Source organism: Chamaea fasciata, unplaced genomic scaffold (assembly GCF_029207755.1).
Source record: "Chamaea fasciata isolate MVZ Bird 193981 ecotype frontalis unplaced genomic scaffold, bChaFas1.0.hap1 SCAF_8, whole genome shotgun sequence".
NCBI lineage: Eukaryota > Metazoa > Chordata > Aves > Passeriformes > Sylviidae > Chamaea > Chamaea fasciata.
In genome coordinates, this window is record NW_027094093.1 from 15,215,326 (window position 1) to 15,235,264 (window position 19,939).

The 19,939-nt window shown below is 39.6% G+C and overlaps 1 protein-coding gene across 2 annotated transcripts in view; it reads left to right on the top strand.

Moving 5' to 3' along the window:
- Positions 1-7,478: 7,478 nt before the first annotated feature.
- CERKL (ceramide kinase like) overlaps positions 7,479-19,939 on the top strand; it is a 52,078-nt gene continuing 39,617 nt past the window's right edge. For both annotated transcript variants that reach the window (XM_066189813.1, XM_066189814.1), the window contains exon 1: positions 7,479-7,704. In XM_066189813.1, the coding sequence (XP_066045910.1) occupies positions 7,482-7,704 (223 nt within the window). In that variant the 5' untranslated portion in view covers positions 7,479-7,481. The remainder of the gene's footprint in view (positions 7,705-19,939) is intronic.

Below are 19,939 nucleotides of genomic sequence, written 5' to 3' on the forward strand. Positions count from 1 at the left end.
ATTTCCAAAGCACAAGAAACATTTTCAATTACCTTTTCTTTTTCCACTGTTGAAAACAAAATTCAATTCCTCCAGCCAATGCAACCTACTTAAAAGATCTACCTAGGCTATCTCAATATTTGCTACTGTGATACTTCAGAGAAAGTAATATTTTAATGTTATGAGCAATCTAATAAGGAAAATCCATTAGGCATTTTGGTAACTAGAGGCTCTATTTTACAAATCACTTGTGAATTTTCTTATTTCAATTAGTTTGGGGTGTTTTTTTCCCTATCACCACCCTTATAAAATACTGCAGACCTTCCCCCCTCCCCCGCTTTGCTGATGCTTCTGATGTCTCCATGATATTTCTTTCATACTATTAACATCAAGCCAAATGTTGAAATTTCTGCTCATGACTCCCACAGGAAGGTCTATCAAGGTCTCTTTTAATGGAAAGAATTACTCACACTGTTCCTCTCCTATGAACATATCGCTAATTAACTAAGGCTATAGTGGGATTATCTGACTTCCGCATGCAGAGAAAATTCTGGGGTTGATTTTTACCCACACACATACTGGGTCAGCCAGCACAGGCCTCAAACTCTATTTTTACAGCTGGTTGTGACCAATGGCCTTCCGCTTCTCTATGACATACTTCTGACAGCAGAAATTGCTCTGCCACCAGTGAATGCTTGAGGTTAAATCTGCAGGTGCAGTATATAAGAAACAGTCACGACTTGCAGCTTTTTCTTTCTTGGTGTTCTGGAACAACAGAAGAGGATCTGTGGAGGCTGTGGACCCATAGTTGGCTGTGACACACACAGTTGAGACCCCAGCCACAGCAGAGGAATCTGGAATGGTGGAATCCCAGGTTACATCCACAAGACGTCTGAGACTGAAGCCTCTGGTTTTATCTAGCCCAAGTGAACAATGTGCCTGAACACCATCAGACCTTGGCTCAGTGCACTCAGAAGGAGTCTCCAGGTGAAGGGAAGTAGATTCAGGGAGAACCAAGATTCCTGAATTCACCAGAAGAAATCAGACCCACTTTCTCCAAAATATCCAGTTACAGAATATTAATAAACTAACATGGAAAAGCAACATGCAATTCCAGAGGTAATAAGGATTAATAGAAATAATTCTAAACTAAGTCCTGAGCGCAAGCAAAACAGTTCTTTTCTATCTTCTGTATGAAGAAATCTTGCAATTATTTCAATATTGTAACTGATTAAAACTAGATCCACCATGATCTTATCAATTGCTTTTGACATATTAAAAAAAGATTATCTTTTAAAAAAATACAATACTTATGTTCAGAGAACCTTCTTGTCAAATAGTTTTAGAAATTGCTGAGTTAAATTTCATTCTCTTTCTATATATAAAAAGTATCTTAAGATTAAAAAAAAAATCAAAACACACCCCCCCCCCCCCCCCCCCCCCCCATTTCTCACTCGTTTCTATTGAGGAAGAACAGAAATGAAACTTGCAGTTCTGTCTTTTGCTGTATTAGGGAAAATATGCAGAATTTGGTCTTTGTTTTTATTGCCCAAGATGGGTTGTATGGTAATTATTTCAGAGGTTATAAATGGTCTATACCATTTCCTTAGTTGAAAATCCTGTATTACAAAAAAACCCTTGAAAAATATAGTACATAAATACATATTAAAACAGTGAGATGAAGATCTACAAATACACTGTTATTTAGATATGTACATAAGTGTTTTTTAAATAATTCATATATGTATTTAACAAACTGTCAGAAGCTATGCAATACAAAATTAAAACTGACATTGCTCACAAAGCACTCTCTTAAGTATTTAGGTTGCCTACAGGGTATGTAAAACAGAATATCAGCCCTAGTTTCCAGTTTCCTAGCTTGTAGTAGTTTGCAGCATAGAGTTAACTGCATTTTGCATGAAATAAAATAGAAGCAACTAATATTTATATGTCTACCAACACTGTGACAGAGCAATAGAAAATGAGATTCAGAGGGAAAAAATACCTTAAAAAGATAGCATACCAACCTTAATGCAACAAAAAGACAATATACTCTGATCAATACATTCTCATTTTATATTCTTCCTATTACCACATTTTTCTCTATTGTTCTGATTAACATTAATATCCATTCATGGGAGTATCAGGAATGGCTGCAAGTTCAGACTGCATTCCTGCAGCTTCTTATACCTGCATAATAATTTCACTTGTTCTTATTGTTCTCTTTACAAAGGTTTGCATTTCCTTACCTACTTTTCTTTCTCTGTTCTTTAATGCTTTCCTTCATTTGAAAATTTAAAGATGTATAGCAATAGTAATGCTCTCTCCTGCAGACTATTTATACCATTTTCCTTCAGAATAATTTATATCTTTGCTTATTGTGGAAAAAAAAATGGTGTTCTAATGCCTAATGTCACTTCTTCATGGTAAACCAACTCAACAAACCTGAATTAGTATTGAGAGTTACAAAAGATTATTTTCTAAAGGAGGAATGCAAGAAGGGAGCATACTTAGGAGAGCTAATATCTGTGAATAAGCAGCTGAAGTATAACTGACTATACACTAAACTCTCATTGTATAAACACACACTGTAGGCAGAAAAACATACAAGCCAAGGCCATGCTGCCAAATTCAGAATTCAGCTTTGTCCAAAAGGAAATCTCCATTAGCTGCAGAAAACAAGTCAGCTACCCGAAATGTTCACTCAAAAGCTCTGGAATAGGGATAAGGTATTTTTTCTCAGTGTCCCCTCATCTCTTCTTGTCTAAATTCCTGTTCCTTAACTTGAACATCACATTTCTTATGAATCCAAAAACTGGCCTTCTTACCTCCTTGCCTTTTTACAGACATTTTCCTTGAGGTGGGAGGACATGTTTTCCAAGAGCAAGATTTACCTGCTTGCTGTCCTTCAGTTAACACTATCTGTACTTCCCTCACTCACTATTTCTGTCACAGGTTGTCCTACCTCTTTCTTCACTTCAAAAGGTTCTTCTGGGAAAGAGTTCTGCGGCTCTCACTGCTTCTTAGCATCTAGAGAACAAGGGATGATTTCCAGAAGGAAACACTGTTAGTTATGGAGAGCTTAGCTCCTCTCCTTGTTTCCTACTACCTCTGCTCTTGGTTCAGAGGATGCTCCCTTCTCCTAGGTCATCTGGCTGTGCTCAAGGCCAGCACCCTGACCTGGGGCAAAAACCTCCTCTGGGTCCAGACTGCAGAGAACAAACTCTAAGAAACCCAAGGAAAATCTCCCCTCCTTCATGCAAGATCTATGATTTAGAAGAGGCTCTCATGCGTGGTGTCTGCTTTCATCTTATTGCAGCCATGTCTGTGGCATATCCAGGTCCTGACCCACAAACTTGATACTCTTGCCTGACTTTGGACCTGCCTTGATAACCCAAGCTTCCCTGGTGGCTGCTGGGCTAGCACTGGCACTGGCTACTGTCACCTGACCTGACCTAATGACTCTGCTTTTCAGCTTGATGCTGGACCTACCTTGATACAAAGGGTTTGTCTGGCTTTCTGGACTCCTGTTGAACTTAGCTACACACAGTTCTGTTACCTTGGTCAGGTATATAGGTTCCTCCTTGACTTGTAATCACTCTCAACCTCACTTCCCTTATGAAGCTGCCTGCTCCCACTGCTCCTCAGAATTTCTCCTCTTGCACTTCTGGCTGCAAGGCCTATGAGACCACTGCTGAGCCTTAAAAACCTTGAGCATCCCCACCTGCAACTCCCTCATCGACCCTACACGAGCCTGGAGCTCTATTCTAGTTCAGCCTGGGACTACAACTTTTTCAATTACAGATGCTGTGGGACGCTGGTCTTCAGCTCAGCCACAACCCTGATCTGGCTCTGAACCCTGCTGATCCAGGCCTGCCTTATCATTATAAACTTGCCTGGTGACTAGGGGTTTGATGGATTCTAGCACCCTCCCCAGACTTCCTTGCTCAGGTATTTCAGGTGGGTCCTGGCCAGAAAGGTCCCTGCCTTGCTAACCCTGGCATCTTCCTTGGCTCCTTGTTTCTTAGGGAGCAGCTGGCCCTTGCTGTTCCTGACAATGGCTTTGCTTCCCTTTCTAGTGTGTCTTCTTCCCCCCACCCCCGCCTTTTTTTCTTTTTTTCTGACTTTATGTTAGATAATTGTCTAAAAAACCCAGCCAAATAAAAATGTTAAGACCATTTCTAAGGCAGCTCCACAACATCTCTGGAAACTATCTGAAAAGTTGCAAAATTTAATTTGAGGGTTTATTACAAAAAATGTTATTCAATTTACTCTTTATTAAGAGGTGAACAGGGCTTCTCTATTTTCTTGTATCTATTAGTATGGAATCATAGGATGGACTGGTTTGGAAATGACCTTAAAGATTATCTACCAACAGCCCTGCTATGCCCGCAGTCACATTTTACTAGACCAGTTTGCTTAGAGCTCCAGTCAATCTGGCCTTCAACACTTCCAGGGATGGGATCTGAGCAGTCTCACCAACCTTACAGTAAAGAACTTTTTCCTACTACTTAAGCTGAACCTACTGTCAGCTGGAAACCAGTTCCCCTTGTCTGTTGCAACACGCTCTCTTAAAAAGTCTCTCTTCATCTTTCTTGTAAGCTCCTTTCAGGTGCTGGGATTCAAAATGCATGAGAGAGAACAGGAAAGGAAAACACACTTTACCTACTTTGGCTGACCTGCAATGGCCCCTGCATCATCCCAGTTCCTCATGCAGCACATTGCACTTCTAGAAGTCCCTTGTTCATTCTGTTGTCACAGGTACTGAAATGCTCCACTTCCAAAATTGACTGCGATCAAAGATGTCAAAGAAATCAAGACTGTTGCATGTAGGCTCAGTGTTCCATGCTGCTCGAATGCCTACTATCCAATTCCTACTGACTGTCTTCCATCTTCATTTTATTTCTCTGATACGAGAACATCACAGAAGATACTACGTTAGATCATCGATACACACAACCATTTCTTAAAAGAAACCTCAAGGAATTTTTATGTGTCAGAGTGCCACACATGGTCTAGAAAAATTGATAAAATTATATTGCTGGACAATTCCATGCATTTCCAAACTCAATGTGCAAATCTGAAATTTGTGATAACTAAAAAAATAAGTCTATTAGAATAGACTTCTTTAGAAATTTTCCTCCCAGGAAAAAAGTGTCTGTCTCAGATTTACAAACAATTGTGGGGATTGAGGATTTGTGAACAGTAGCAAAACACAATGAAGAGACTTGTATTGTTTGTGTTACTATACACAGTTCTCCTACTGTTTTATGTTTTCCTCTAATACATTTAGTACCTTACCTGTTACTGATTTAATGGACTTTTCAAGTAATGCCTATAAGAAGGTGTTAGAAATTTTAATTACATCAGTTGAAGGATACTACATGTCTCTTAGGAATTGCAGTAGTTTTCCACTGGTGGTACTGAAAACACTATTATTTTAGGGTTCTAAGCCAGTTATCAGTTTCCCCTTTCCTCTACCTTAGGAGAAATTATCTGGTGATAATATATAATATGCACTAGGTGGTATAGGCTAATAAACTGTCCAAGAAACAAATACAAATGACTACAGGTGATTATACAGGGCATATGGCCTCAAAAGAGATTTGAGTATATCTAGCTTCACATTATGCTTTATCTTGCAGTTAATGATTTAGCTTTCCTTTTGAATGACATCAGTGCAAACACATTAAAGATCACTGACACCAAATAACAGGGACAAGTTGTATTGGTTCATCTACTGCTGTATCAGAATGATAAATGTTAAGGCAAGCTTATTTGGCTCAGTTTTTCCTGCCTCATCGCTTTTATTTTTTTTCTTTTTTTTTCTTTTTTTCTTTTGCTTAAAGATATTTTGCACAAAACTTCTACACTCTACACATAAGTTCAATTATTTATACCTTATTCTATCTGATTACTTTGCGGTTGAGATATTTATATTCCTACAAAAAAGACCTAAGGGACAAAACAAAAATGGAGACAATTACTAAAAGCTTTAAGCAAACATAAACCTTATGTGGTCATGTTGTGATTCAGAAAGGCAGATTGGTGAGGGCTGCATTTCAGCAAAAGCTGTATAAATGGCTCAATGAAAATTGAAAACAGGTTGCATATTTACCAAACATTTGGAATACACTTTAAACATGGCAAAGTAATAGATGAAAATAAGTATCAAAAAGCTGTACCATGGTGACTTTTAAAACATGTCTTAAACCTGTCTTCTCAGCTACATAATTAGTAGCTTGGTATTGTTTTTTATGGAATTATGAAGGGAAGCAACATGTCTTGAGAACATGCATCATCTCATGAGCTCTTGGCTGGTTTGACTGCAATCGAATTTTCTTACCTGTAACAATATTTCTCTTCTACAGTGCTAAACACCACAGGAAGAGCCTTGGATACTCTAACATGTGGCTTAAACCGTATCTTGTATCCATCAGCAAAAGGCAATATTTTCAATTTATTGCTTTATTTCTCAGAAGGATATTTACATTTGTCTTGTTACAAACATTAAAGATAAAATTACTGAACTTCTTGTTTACGAATATCCTTTTCACATCCTAGTAAGCCACCATGACATTATGAAACTTTATAAACATACAAGTTTAGTCCTTAGAGGCTCAGAAGCACCTTATAAATGGGCATTGGCCCTGCACTGTAATGTGGTTGTCATCAGTGAATCTTGCAGCACCCGTGAGTAAAGCTGTCATACCTCCAAGCAGTAAAGTCTATCATTTACAGAGCAAGAGTAAAGTGGTCTTTTCCCCTGCATTCAAGCTTTGAGGATGAGGGCTGACTACACAACCTGGATATTTTTCCTGCCCTGGCCCACTTAGTAGCGGATCTGTTCTAGTATGAGTCAGTATCAGACTCCCAGTCACTGTTTTCACTCGGTCGTTATAAATGAAGGGTATAACCGGGTGATGCCTCCACCCGGGTTTATGGCAATAATCTGCTTTGCAGTAGGAATGCCAACATGGTATTTACATTAAGGTTATGTCAGAGTCACAACTTGTGAAAGACCCAGCCTTTTTAGTATGGAAGGGCTATTAGAACTTCATGTCGTAGTTTTCTAAAGCTAAGTGGCAGCAATATTGTTAATGACACAGAAAAGCGGAAGACGTGGGACTCTGACAAGGAAAATTAATTTTTGTAGTGGGAGCGTTTCTTCCTTGGAGAAGTAACTGAGGAGAGCAGAGCGCTGGGACGCCCGAGCGCCTTCGGGCCGCTGTTCCCCGTGGCAGCGCACCTGACGCAGGTGCGGCCGGCGCCGCTCTGCCCCGGCAGCCGAGCGCCCCTGACCCGCCGCTGCCGGCGAGGCACGGCCGGTCCCTGGGTGCCGGCCGAGGACGCGGCTGCGGCCCCGGCCCGGGACGGGCGCCGGCCCCCGGGCGGTCCGGCCCCGCCTGCGGGGCGGGGCGGGCGCTGCTGGGCCCGGCGGGCCGCGGGCGGAGCGGCGGGGCCGGAGCGGAGCGGAGCGGGGCGGGGGTGTAGCCGCCGCCATGCCGGGCGCCGCCGCACCGCTCCCCCGCCCGCAGGGCCGCGCCCGGGCCGCGCCCCAGGAGCGGCGGCGGAGGGTGGCCCCGCTGGCCACGGGTCCGCCGACCCGGGCCGGGGACGAGCCGCTACTCAGGGGCATCTTCGAGATCGGCAAAAGGAGCTGCGATGTGGTTCTGAGCGCCCGGCGGCTCCGCTGGAGCCCCATCCTGCCCGAGAGCCCCACAGGTGGGACGGGGCAGGGGTGCCCGCCCGCGCCGGGAGCGTGCGGCGCGGCCCGGGGCGAGCGGGGAGAGGCGGCCGGGGCTCTCCGGGCAGCGCGGGGCAGTCACCCTAAACCGGGATTGCAGTAAAGTGCTTAAAACAGTGCTGTCGGGCACCTCTGTTCCCTTCGAGATTACTTTGCTGACTGAAGAGAAAAAGAAATTGTTCATAACGCTTTGAGTGTCTCGTACCTGAGCCAACTCTCTCTGGCAAGAGTCTTGTCTTCTCGGTGGGTCATACGAAAGGGACAGAAGGTAGAGAGGATGTTTCAATGGCCTCTTAGCCCCAGGCAGAGAAGTAAGAGGATTTGATTTTATTTCTGCGGCATCAACTTTTCCCGGCTTATACTCTTTGGCAGGTACATAAGAGCACAGAGAGGAGAGTATGGTTTTGCGGGATGCGCCTGAGTTTTGTGATGAGGCTTTTGTTGCAGGTCGTCGTTTCTCTGTTGTGTTCACACGGCAACATGCTGAGAAAGTGTGGTTAAAGGATTTGATCGAGTGAAACAAATTATACACAAAAGTTTAAGAACCAAAGGAATGCTGCTTGAACGTATCCAAATCGATATTTTTCTCCTAGAAACTGTATAAACATATACCTAGTTTTAAAACTGCATACACACTCCTAAGGGTGTTTGTTTATTTCAGTGACCTCCCAGTGTTTACATGAAAGAGAAATCAAAGTTGTATTCAGGAATGCAGTTTCCAGGCAGCATGTTTGCCTTCCGGGATGGCATGGTTACCTTGTCCAGGCTTAAAATACCACGTTTATTTTAGAAGTGTATTAGACAGAACTTAAAAGTTCCTATAGGTAAGCTCTCACAGCCGTAGAGTCAGCCTTTAGAGAAGGAAAGAAGTAGCCAGCCGCTCACAGATGAGGTCAATATGGTTCGTTTGATGTAACCATCTTGAAATACCGGAGCTACCGAAACCGAACAAATACACAGCCATGCCCTGCTGTTGACTCCTCCCTTCTGCACAGTGTAATGCAGTGCTGCACTCACACTTAAACACCTGCTTTTCAGCAGGACTGCTGAGTTTTGATCACCCCTGCACCCGGTGTGAGTGCGCAGTCCTTCCTCTTGGGGAGACAGCCTTCAGTAATGCTGTTACTTAGTGCTGAAGGTTCTCTTCCTTCCCATTTGGGACTAACTACAGGTCTCTGTGTATGTGATCTGTAATGTGATTTATTAATTATTTAGTTCTGTGTGTAGAGCTCTAATATGAGTGTCACTTCATGTTCTGCCTCCCTTGATGTAGGTTGAATTGCTGTATATCAGGAATGAGGGTCTGTAATTGTCTTGTAACTATCATTTGTGAAGGATATTAAGGTGCCGACAGGAAGAATAAATTTTGGTTTATGTTGCTCCATGCTTCCAGAGATGGGGAGTATATTCTGTGGTTTGGGATTTGTGTGGTTTTAGCTTTTTTGTTTTGTTTCACTGGTTCGGTTTGTTTGCTTTCCTAGGAAAAATTCGTCCCTCTCAGTTGCTACTTCCATACAGACATCAGAAACTTTTCATAGCACCTGAAAAGTAATGAAGTATGCAGTGCCTAAAGTCAGACCTCTAGCAGGTGGCAGGACTTCAGGAGTCCTATGGAAAGCAGCACTGACAAACTGCTGCCAATTTTATCAGGATTTGGGCTTTTACTGCACATGTATTATTTACACTCTGAAACTTTTTTTTCTCGGACAATTTGGTTTATACAATGTGGCGTTGAGCTGCCGAGTAGTTTCATTTTTGAGAGGCTACAGTTGCAGCAGTCAAACGCGGATTCTGGAGCTTGAATGTTTTTTCTCTCCCTCATTCTTGGCTCCCAGTAGCATTTACCGTGGGATGTTTTGTACTGGTGCTGGGAGGAGCCATTTGTGGTAAGGTCTCATTCGTAGATAAGTACAGCAGTGGAGTCTTCAGAGATGGCTAATGGCTCTCTGGACAGGTCTTTCCACAGGGATTTGGCTTATGCACGCTCTTTCCAACCCAAAAGCTTCATAATGTAGTTTGCCTTAGGCTCTAAGAGGTCAAGCCAGGTCTTCACGCTTTGCAAGCACTGCTGAATGGCTCTTGCTTGGACCCATATGTAGCAATTCTTCCAATTTTAGGCACAGGTCTTTCTTCTACTGCAAATCCTACAGTCTGTCAAAATTAGGGAACTATAAGGTAGTTGCTTTCTTCCCTTTTTCCTAACCTCCCATCCCCCACAGTTCTCCAGAAGAATTCCTGTTTTGCTGAAGCAAGACATCCCCAGATTTCTGTCTTGTCGTCTGCAGCTCTACAGTTCCGATTGTTTGTTTTCACACGTGGTAGTTTGTGCAGCCTTAGCTTCTTCAGATTCTACCAGAGCACAAAGCTGCAGCTCAAAGTTCCCAGGCAGGGGACATGTGCTGTGCCTGGGCCCAGTCGTGTCACAGTGATGTATGTGTGATTCTGCTCCATTGCACTGTTCCTGTGGGGCTCTAGGCAGCCTCATTATCAGGAGGATTTCCTTCTTTACTCTGTCCTGGATTTCTGCAGCTTTTGTCTTCAAGAGGTTTTTGGCTACCCATGCTTGGCTGATGATTTTTGATGGCTTCCTTTGTTGTTCACTCTACAGCAAAGTTCCTACCTGTCAAATAAGCATTATGAGTTTTGTGTGTTATTTATTATTACAAAAGTTATGGCAGAAGCGAGCCTTGGGCAGGCGCCTGGGCATGGAGCCTGGGAGAGTTAATGTGTCAGGTGGGAATGTGGACAAGTGTGAGGCACGGCTCAACTGCCCCCTTGGAAATGCTGCAGCTACAGCCTGGGTGTGCAGCTCAGCTGAGCCTTTTCTCCTCACTGGAGGCAGAACCCCTCTGACCCATGGCTGCTTGCTTGCTTGCTTTATACAGTGCACTGGGTGCCCCAATGAGAAACAGAGCTCACAGTCAGTAGCTGATGGTTTTTTTTCTCGAGCTTCTTTCTATGTGGCATTCCTATGCTATAAATATAATCATGGAAATTAAGAAAAAGGCAAGACTTCTCTATTAATAATCCAGCCCTGAACTGTGGAGGTTCTCATTTTGAGTGCTGCTTCAAAACTAGTGCAGAAAAAGCTATCTTATGTACAGATTCGAATATTGTATGTGATTTTTATAAGTTTCCTGAAGATCATTTTTATCCTCTTTATGCATATGGCTCTTCTGTTGTTAAATAAAGGCTTTAATTGTGATAATGTTTTTAAAGTTTGCCACAGAGTTTCTTGATTAACCATAACTGCAGTTTTTCAGCAGATTTCTGTCAGGTGGGAAGTGTAACAAAACTGGCACTTGTCAAGTGCTTTACCAGTATGTGAAATCTGGAGGATTATGATCATGATCAAAAATTTTATAAGTGTAATTTCTTGTCTGTGTAGTGTACTAAACTGAATGATATATGAAGTTATTCTCTGACTGACAGCTTGCAGACTGGGCTGACTATTTGGATAATAATAGTAAGAATTTGGATGAAACTTGCTTTTTAAATATAGGTAATTGAACATAAATTCTAAATTAATTAACAAAAAAGAAAATAAGATCTTGGAGCAGTCTAGAGGTTAATGTACTATTGACTATATATTTCATAATGAATGGCATAAAAACAAAATATATACATTTTTATAATGAATTAAAGCTAATCAATATATTGTTTAAGTATACTGTTCTTATCTATGGTATGCAATAGTTCTTGATATTGATCTAAAATATAGATTTATAGGTATTCTATGTAAGTGCAGCAATAAGGAAAAAGAATCACTGATGTATTTCAACAGTGAAAGAGTTAGCAATAAAGGACTTAAAATTAATTCCGAGTGCATAGTGGCCTATTGCCAAGGCTATTTAGGAACAGATGTGGCTGAAATAGATACCAATAGTCTGTTTGGGATCTCTAAAGTAAGACATCTGTCAGTCTATCGGTCAGTCAGGAATAATGGAAATGGAAACTGGCTGTTACAAAATGTGAATTACTGAAGTTCCAAGAGGACCAAATTCAAAGATTTTGATTCTACTTCTGACATGTAGAGAACATATTTTCTCTAAGTGGCTTATCTATAGTCCAAACAGAGAAACGACTTCTAAGGAAGAGACATAAAAGATATGAAGTGTAACTGAAAGGGAGGTGTTCATGTGCCACATTAATATATGGCTTTAAGATGTATATTGAAGGAAGAAAGCATGCAGTTTTAAACAATACCATGCTTTCTGAACTTATAAGACAGTCAAATCTTTTTCCAGGAAGTCCATAAAATTAACATCTTTTAGAAAAATGCTGTATGAAGCTGCATAATAATTTACTAATCTACAATTTATTGTGGGAATTTAAAAATATTTATGGAAATAGGATACACTACTTAAAGGAGTCTTAAAATTTGTTCTTTATTTCAGGGCACTTTGGAATATAATATCTTGTCTGACCGTGTGGTTTTTTTTTTTTTCCTTTATCAGAAGATCAGTTCGTGTGTTTGTGGCACAACATACGTTGTTTCATTCTTTCTGTTCTTTCTTGTATTTCACGCATTTATGCACCTCTTTGCTCACATTGAAAGGGGCAAACATACTCTGGATATCTAATAGGGCCTTTAATTCTCTACCTCCAAAGAGTGAGATCAGATATTTAAATCTTTGTTCCAGGAACAAAGGTTCTGTAGATGAATTTGTGGGTTGTGTTATCTTAAAGCTCTTGTAGGCCATAAACTCAGCAAGTTTTAGACTTGGATAAAGATGTTGGGGTTTGCTTTTGTGGTTGGGTTTTTTCCTTTGTTTCTCCTGTAGCACTCTGTAACAATTAGGTCTTTGCCATGTTCTGTTATTACAGAAAAGGCCGTGTTTTGCTTTATTCCTCTCCTCTTCCTGCCTGGGGAGTGAGGATGGTGCCTGGCTGTGTGCTTGGCACGTTGTGCATCTCTGGGCAGTTGGCACACCAGGAACAAGCCAGGCGTAGCTGGTGATGGTTTTTGGCCGGGATTTTTGAGCAGGCGGATTGAAGAAAGGTGGGAATCAGGGGGCAATCAGGAGTTCTGTAGTGGGGCTGAGCTGATATATTATGGGAGTGCAGGGGTTTTGGTGCAGTGCCCTGTGGGTGTGGGAGGGATTTGTGGGTACTGTGGAGAGGGATGTGAGTGAACAGAGGAGACGCTGGAGCTGTTGCTGGGCAGACAGGGACATGCAGGGTGATGCTGTGGTGTGAGGGGGGTGTGTGATACCGGAGTGGGGGGAAATCAATGAAGAGTTAGAGGAGACATAATAAGGTGATGATGAGTAGAATGTGAATTTATTTTAAAAAAAAAAAAAGTTGTCAGGGTTCTGTAATTTTCTTGTTCACAGAGTAGTTGACAACTCTTGACTATGCCTTTTGGACAAAGGTACACAAGGGTCAATTGATGGTCCTGCTTATATAGCATGCTGGAGAGAATCCAAAGGTGTTTACTAAAAAAGAAGGTGACATGCTAACCAATCTTTGATGCTCATGCTAGTGATGTTTTCATATCCACAATAGTGCTGTAACACTGAGTCCCCTTTTCAGTGTAAATTATTGTTCTTTTAAAATCATTAAAGAATATACAGTCAAAACCCTTATCTAAGCAGAAGTCTGCTATCTCAGTTTCGTAATTATCCTGGGTTTATGCCCTTCAGAAACACTAATGTTTTTAGCCCCTCTTTCAGATTCTAGATGCTGTTGTATTCTTTCTTTGATTGTCATTTTACCATATTGTTCCTGAATCTGTACCCCTCTATTATGCACCTCTGTCTTTCTCTGTTGCATCAAATGTTGCCTGCTTATCTTGACTTTTAATGGTAGTTAATTGGAAAAAGCATGATTTTTTTTTTTTTGCAGTTGCAAAATAGAAATAAAAGCAGGAAATCTGTCATCTGCTCTTGTTGGAATCAATAAAATTTAACTTAGAAAAACAATTTTCCTCTCCTTGTAAATGTTTTGTTAACTACGTATGTCACAGAAGCAGCAGATAAATAATAGATACTGCTGCAATTGTGTAAACCCCAAACAAATAGATATTGGATGAAAGAAATGCCTTTTTGTTTGATGTTTCATTTCTGGCTATATTATGCACTGCATTCAGAAGGAAGTTTTAATTCAACACCTGCAGTACTCCAAAGATATTTTTATCCTACTAAGACAATTTATGAAGAAGCTTAAGTGGCTGAAAATCTGAGAACATAACCTGAAGAACTGAGTAGTCTGTGTACCTTAACATTAGTGGGTTGTGGAACTCATGTTTTCCTTTCGAGGAAATCAGTGGTCCTGGTTTTTATGACTTATGTTGTAACAGTATGTGCAGACAAAAAACCATAATGTGTTGAGTATCTGATACATGTATTACCATATTGCCATAAGGAACTGCTATTATGTTAGACACCAACTGATTTTGTGATAGTGTTGGATTTCTCTCACATATGCTTATGTTTTTGTACAGATGATCCTTTAGGAACATCTGCTAGTTTTGTGGTGGTATCTGCTGTTTCCTTTCAAAATGTGACCTTTTTGTCATTTAGTGCTGTGACTGCTATAGAATTGTATTTTACCAGGATCCTTTTCTAAATTGATTCCTGTCTCATAGACATTAACTGTCAATTTTTTTGGGTTGTGATTTTTTTTTAATTTTTTTTTAAACTGCTGACTTGAAATAAGTGAGTAGAACGTCTTCCTTTCAATTGTTCATGTTTTTTCAAAAATACTGGTGTCTGTGGACTAAAGGTGTGGATGGCATGTCTCAAACTGTTTCACTAGGGCAGTAGTTTTGGAACTCTTGTCTTGCAATGTAGGAATCCTTCCCCCTTTAGTTGAAGAGCAGATTTGAACAGTAAAACCAGGTGTTATTAAAAATAAAATGAAATTGTAAGCCTGAATTTTTGTATGAGACTTGATGTCTGGTAGCGTATCTGTAAGGGATTTGATGAAATACAATTCACTTATGTTTAAGATCTGGTGGAACTTCCTCCTTCCCCAGCTTCTCACTTATTCTTATATGCCATAGGAATATATTAAATCTCTGGCAACAATTTTTTCAATTACTTGGTTTTACTCACAGTTCTCTAGTCTAGCATGTAGTTATTTCTCACCTGTGTTTTGCAAGTTTAAACAAATGCTCAGTTCATTAACAGAATTCAGAGCTGAACTCTGAATCTCCTGGCTTTTGCCTGTTTGAGAAATGTCAGATGGTAGTTAGTTAGATGCTTTTCAGTACTGAATAGTTGCTGTAGTTGTCAGTTTATTTGAACTGCGACAATATATCTGTTCTGCCAGTCCATACACTCAAGTGAATATAGGAAAGTGTTCTTTGTGAGGCTCTGAAAATGCAAAGCAACAGATGTTATGTACTGCACAATTATAGGTATCCTGGAAACAGATCTTTACACAGTGCAGACAGTCTTGGAAAAACAAAATTTGACACGTGAATGATCAAGTTAAGGGTGACAGCAATAAATCCCTATAACTAAGTATAATGCTGTTTTACACATACTGATCTGAGTTTGGGTAATTTAGTGCTCATTGCTATATCACCCTCCTGTCATTTGACCAAAGTCTAAAAATTATCTTGTAGTTACATTTTTCTGCATTGTTTTAGTACAGCATAGCAGAAATAGAATAAGTACTCTCACTTAAATATAACGTATGAAAATGGCTTTTGAAAAACAGCCTATGTAATTCTAAGTAGTGAAAATTCTTGCTAACAGTATATAGGAAAAAATTCAAGATGACTTGCTGGGTTTCTGTGTGAAATTAGCACATCTTTGTCTGGCTGGTCTGTTGACTGTTCTGAAGACGGTTCAAAATGAGATTGCTCCTGTCCTGGTCTTCTCCCTACTTTCCTGTTAGTTGCATGGCCTTTTGGAGACTTGTCAAAATGCTCTGTCAAGAAAGGTACTGAAAGATTTCACACTTGGATGGTTCGGGGTTTCCCAAAGGCCTGCTCTGTCACATCTATGTAATTTAACTTGGAGTGAGGTGATTAGCTAGGGATCAAAATTATCATAGTGCCAGTGAATAATACACTAACAGTTAGATGGTTATAGATCGTGGTAACTCATGTCAACATCAAACTTTGAACAGAATCAGTGGATTCTGCAGCTGACACATTCTCTGGTAAACCGAAGTGTATTATATATTACCATGACTGGGAAAAGATTGCATACAGTTGTCTGGTTGTAATTTTTTACTGTTTTTATTTAAGGAAAAAGGATACTCTGAGTATTTAATGTCAAATGTAATGTTTCTTGGTCACTTGACTGCAACACACTCAATAAACAAGGCTAGTAGTAACTGGAGTTGGTTTGGAAAACAATGCTTAGCAGAAAAAAGAGTACCTGATCAATTCAATGTTTGTTTCTTTTTTAAGTGTAGTACAAATTAAAATTAAATAAGAGCTGCTTTTTTTTTTTTCTTTTTTTTTTTTTTTTTAAGGATTTACATTTGTCGAGTAGTTAATTATTTAAAATATGATGGAAAGGAGCAGGTGGTGATTTTGAAATTTTGTCCCTAGGTCTCACTTGTTTTACGGAAACCATTTGGGGAAGGTACACACAGAAATTCAGTACTGAACTTAGAGTGATTTTTATGTATATGAATGTTTGTCTTGCTTAAAGCAGATACTGTTTTTTTCATTAGCATTTAGAAATATTGATTTTATGTGGGAGCAGAGTAATAAAGTAAGTTCTTTCCTACAGCACAAATTCAAAGCCATGGCGGTTTTGCAGATTTGACTAGGCAACAGGACAGTGAGTCCAAGAGTGGGAATAATTACACATAACGTAGTGCATCGATCTCTTATTTGAATGCCATCAGCTTGGAATAAAGATCAGGAGCTGTAGCTGTACCATTCCTAATATGTATGATTATAGGTTTATCATGTGGAAAATGTCATCTGTCACTTAAACAGTTGTCAGGATTATTATGTTAAAGATAATTAGAACATAAATAGAGGCTAAAGCAGATGTTTGTATGCTCTATAAACCAGCAGTTATTTAACCACATCTTGAGTACTGTGTGCAGTTCTGGTGTTCTCAGAAGGTTCAAGGGGTGACAACAGTTCAAGGTACATAATGGCTTCTGGATGAGAGTGCCAGACTAGGCTGGCACTTTTTGGTCTGAAAGGAAGGTACTTGAGATGGGGCCTGGACCAAGTAAGTGGCAGATGTACAACATAAGAAATATGGCGCTTCTATAAGGCTGAGAAGAACCAGGCTGAAAACCAAATGAATAGCTAAGAGAAATTTAGAACTTACTGCCAAAGGATTGTTGATGCTAAAAGATTTTGTGGATTCAGATGGAGATGGAAGGCTGCATTTGAGTGCTGTTAAATGTGTAGAAACCCCGGTCAGTTCAGGGTGTCCCAAATGAAAACAGGTGGGGAATGGAAAAGTACTAGTGGGAAACAGAATAAATGCTTCCTTTATTCCTTCTCTTCTCTTAGCATCTGCTTATGGCTATGGTTTGATATAAGATACTGGGACAGATGGACGTTTGCTCTGTCCTGGTATTGCCAGTCTTACATACCAGAAACCAGTTAAATTATATTTAAATGATATTTTGAGTAAAAGCACACGCATCACTAGTCTGCAGTTCCACCAGTGTCTACAGTGCCCAGCAAGAATTCATGATAAAATTTGAACTTCAGTTTGCCTAGCCTTCCATTTGCAAGGTACTAACTTTTATTGGTGGAACGATACTGTTTAAGGTGTTTGGTATGTTCTTTGCCCGAAAAATTACCAAGGGGTTAATTTTATTAAATGTTGGTTAAGAATTGCAGTGCAGTAGCAGACTGTATAGGAAACCTGAATTTCTTAACCATAATTCCCTTGAAAATATTGTTCATATAAATGCTTATAATTATTAAAGTCCCAGGGTTTTTAAATATATTCATTTGTGTTGAGAAAGAAAGGTAAATTCCAAAGACATAATTAGACTTGTATAGGATAAGAGTCTGAAACAACTGCAAATGGTTTAGTTTGATCAACTTTAAAATAAGGCAAAAGTGTAACTTCAGTATGCTTTGCTGGTATTTTTGAAAAGATTTCTGGTGTTCACAGAAGACAACCCTTAGTATAAAACATCCATTTTCATTTTTTATGTCAGCAGCTTAAAGATGTGTGCCAATATCAATACTGATTATTTCTTGAACACAGGTGGTAATAATTTTCTAGCACTAATTCACTTTATGCCTAAGTCAAAGATTATTGTATTATTTGTAATGTTCAGCTGGAGACGTGTTGAAACTGATATTTGTTAAATTAACTTTTAGATGAGCAAAATAGGTTTAATATTGTGATAGAGGAAAATTTGCATGGAATAGTAACAACAACACACTGTGCAAGTGCGTGCTGGAGAGTTTGCAGATGCATCTCTCTGTTGCTGTGTGGGTACTCTGAATGGGAATTACTCCCTGACTCTGCAACCATATGGAGGATCATGATGCTGCGAGTAAAATTCATAGGATCTGCAAGTAAGACACTTACTTTCAGCATCATAGTGGTAATCCTATGCATATTGGTCTAATGCTAGCATTTAAAATTTGGGGGAGTAAAAATTTGTTTCTGTTATGGGAGATTTGAAGTGTATCTTTGTCAGCTGACGTGTTTATTCAACAGTGAATACTGATCAGAAACTGGCTTGTTTGTTTGTTTTTAATACGTCAATCAGTCATCTTTCTGTTTGATTTTAGTACTTAGTACTAGGATTAGGAATGGATGTGTTAATGTGATGTGTATGTACACTTACCATACTGGAGATAAGAGGAGTTGGTGGTAGACGGCAAAGAACTTACCAAAAGTACGTTGGAGAGGTTTGTTTGAAGTTGTTGGTGCAGGCCAGAATGCAAAGCAGACATTGTGGAGCGTTTTGGGGTGGGTTTTTTGGCTCCATTTTAAAGCAGTCAGAAAATAGGTAGGTTTCTGCATATAACTTAGTATACTAATGCAGTTTGATATAAAAGTGAAAGTTACTCTATACTCAATTTTGAATTTCATGGTACTCAATGTTGAAGTTTCATTCATAAAGCATTTTATGAATTGTGCATGTTGTCTGAAATGCATTAACTTATCCTACTTTATGCACTGGTTATGTTATAATTCAAAATAGAGGTCTCCAGATTTTTAAGACTCTCATGAAAATTTCAAACAGTATTGTAAATGACTCATTATCATTTTTTAATGTAAATTCTGAACAGTATAACAACATAAAATATTAAAACAACTCAAATAAGGGCTTCACCTGATAATATTGAATGTATTTTAATTTTCAAAATAGCATTATATATAATTTTTTACAGACTAATCAGATATTCCCTGGAATTATTTTTTCTGCTGGATATTTTGTAGACCTGTTGATAGCCTTTATAAGCGTCTGATGCACACGGACCGAGATTTAAATTAGCTGAAAGATGTTTATTATTTACAATTTTCATTGTCAGGGTGTGTTGCAGTGTGTGTGCAGCAGTTCTGCTGCTAAATGAAGTGGGTGTACCCTGAGCTCAGTGCAGATACACGGGCACAGGTGGGCGTCCTGGTGGTGTGCACCATGCAGGGAAACACATGGCACTACACAACATGGGGCAAAGAGCACGCAGTTGGAATTAGAAATCATTTCATGGACAGCGTGGAAATTTGTGCTTGTTCGTGTACGGGGCTGTAATTTCTAAAAAGGGTGTGAGTGTTGTTGTACTGGACTTTTGTGAGACAGACAGCACTCTAAGGTAGTTGTCCTAACTTTGTGCAGAGAGGAGCTATTGTCTGAGCTTGTTTATGTCAATATTTTATCTTTATAACTGCTTTTGGCTATATTTATAGTAACATTGGCACCCTGTGTACAGAAGATACAATCAGAGCTGAAAGGAAACTTGCATCCATCTGGAAGCAATAAACTTTTCTAAAAGACTGCACAGTGTTACTCAATCCTGTGATTTCTCACTGTGAGTGAAATTAAGGTTTGGTTCAATTGTGTCACATCATATTGGTATCAAATCTTTTGTGAGAGCTTTGTCATAGTGTTAAGCTACAAAAAAAAAAAATTGATAACAGTCTGAGAACGTAATTTCCTCAGTCACAGAATTATGCATCATTGCAAATGGAGTCAATTCTATATAATAAAAATAATTGTAATACCGAAAAGCTTCTGGAGTGTTGCATTTTGTAAGCTTTCTCTTTATATTAAGTGCTAATTTGTATGCTGCACAATTGACTAAGAATA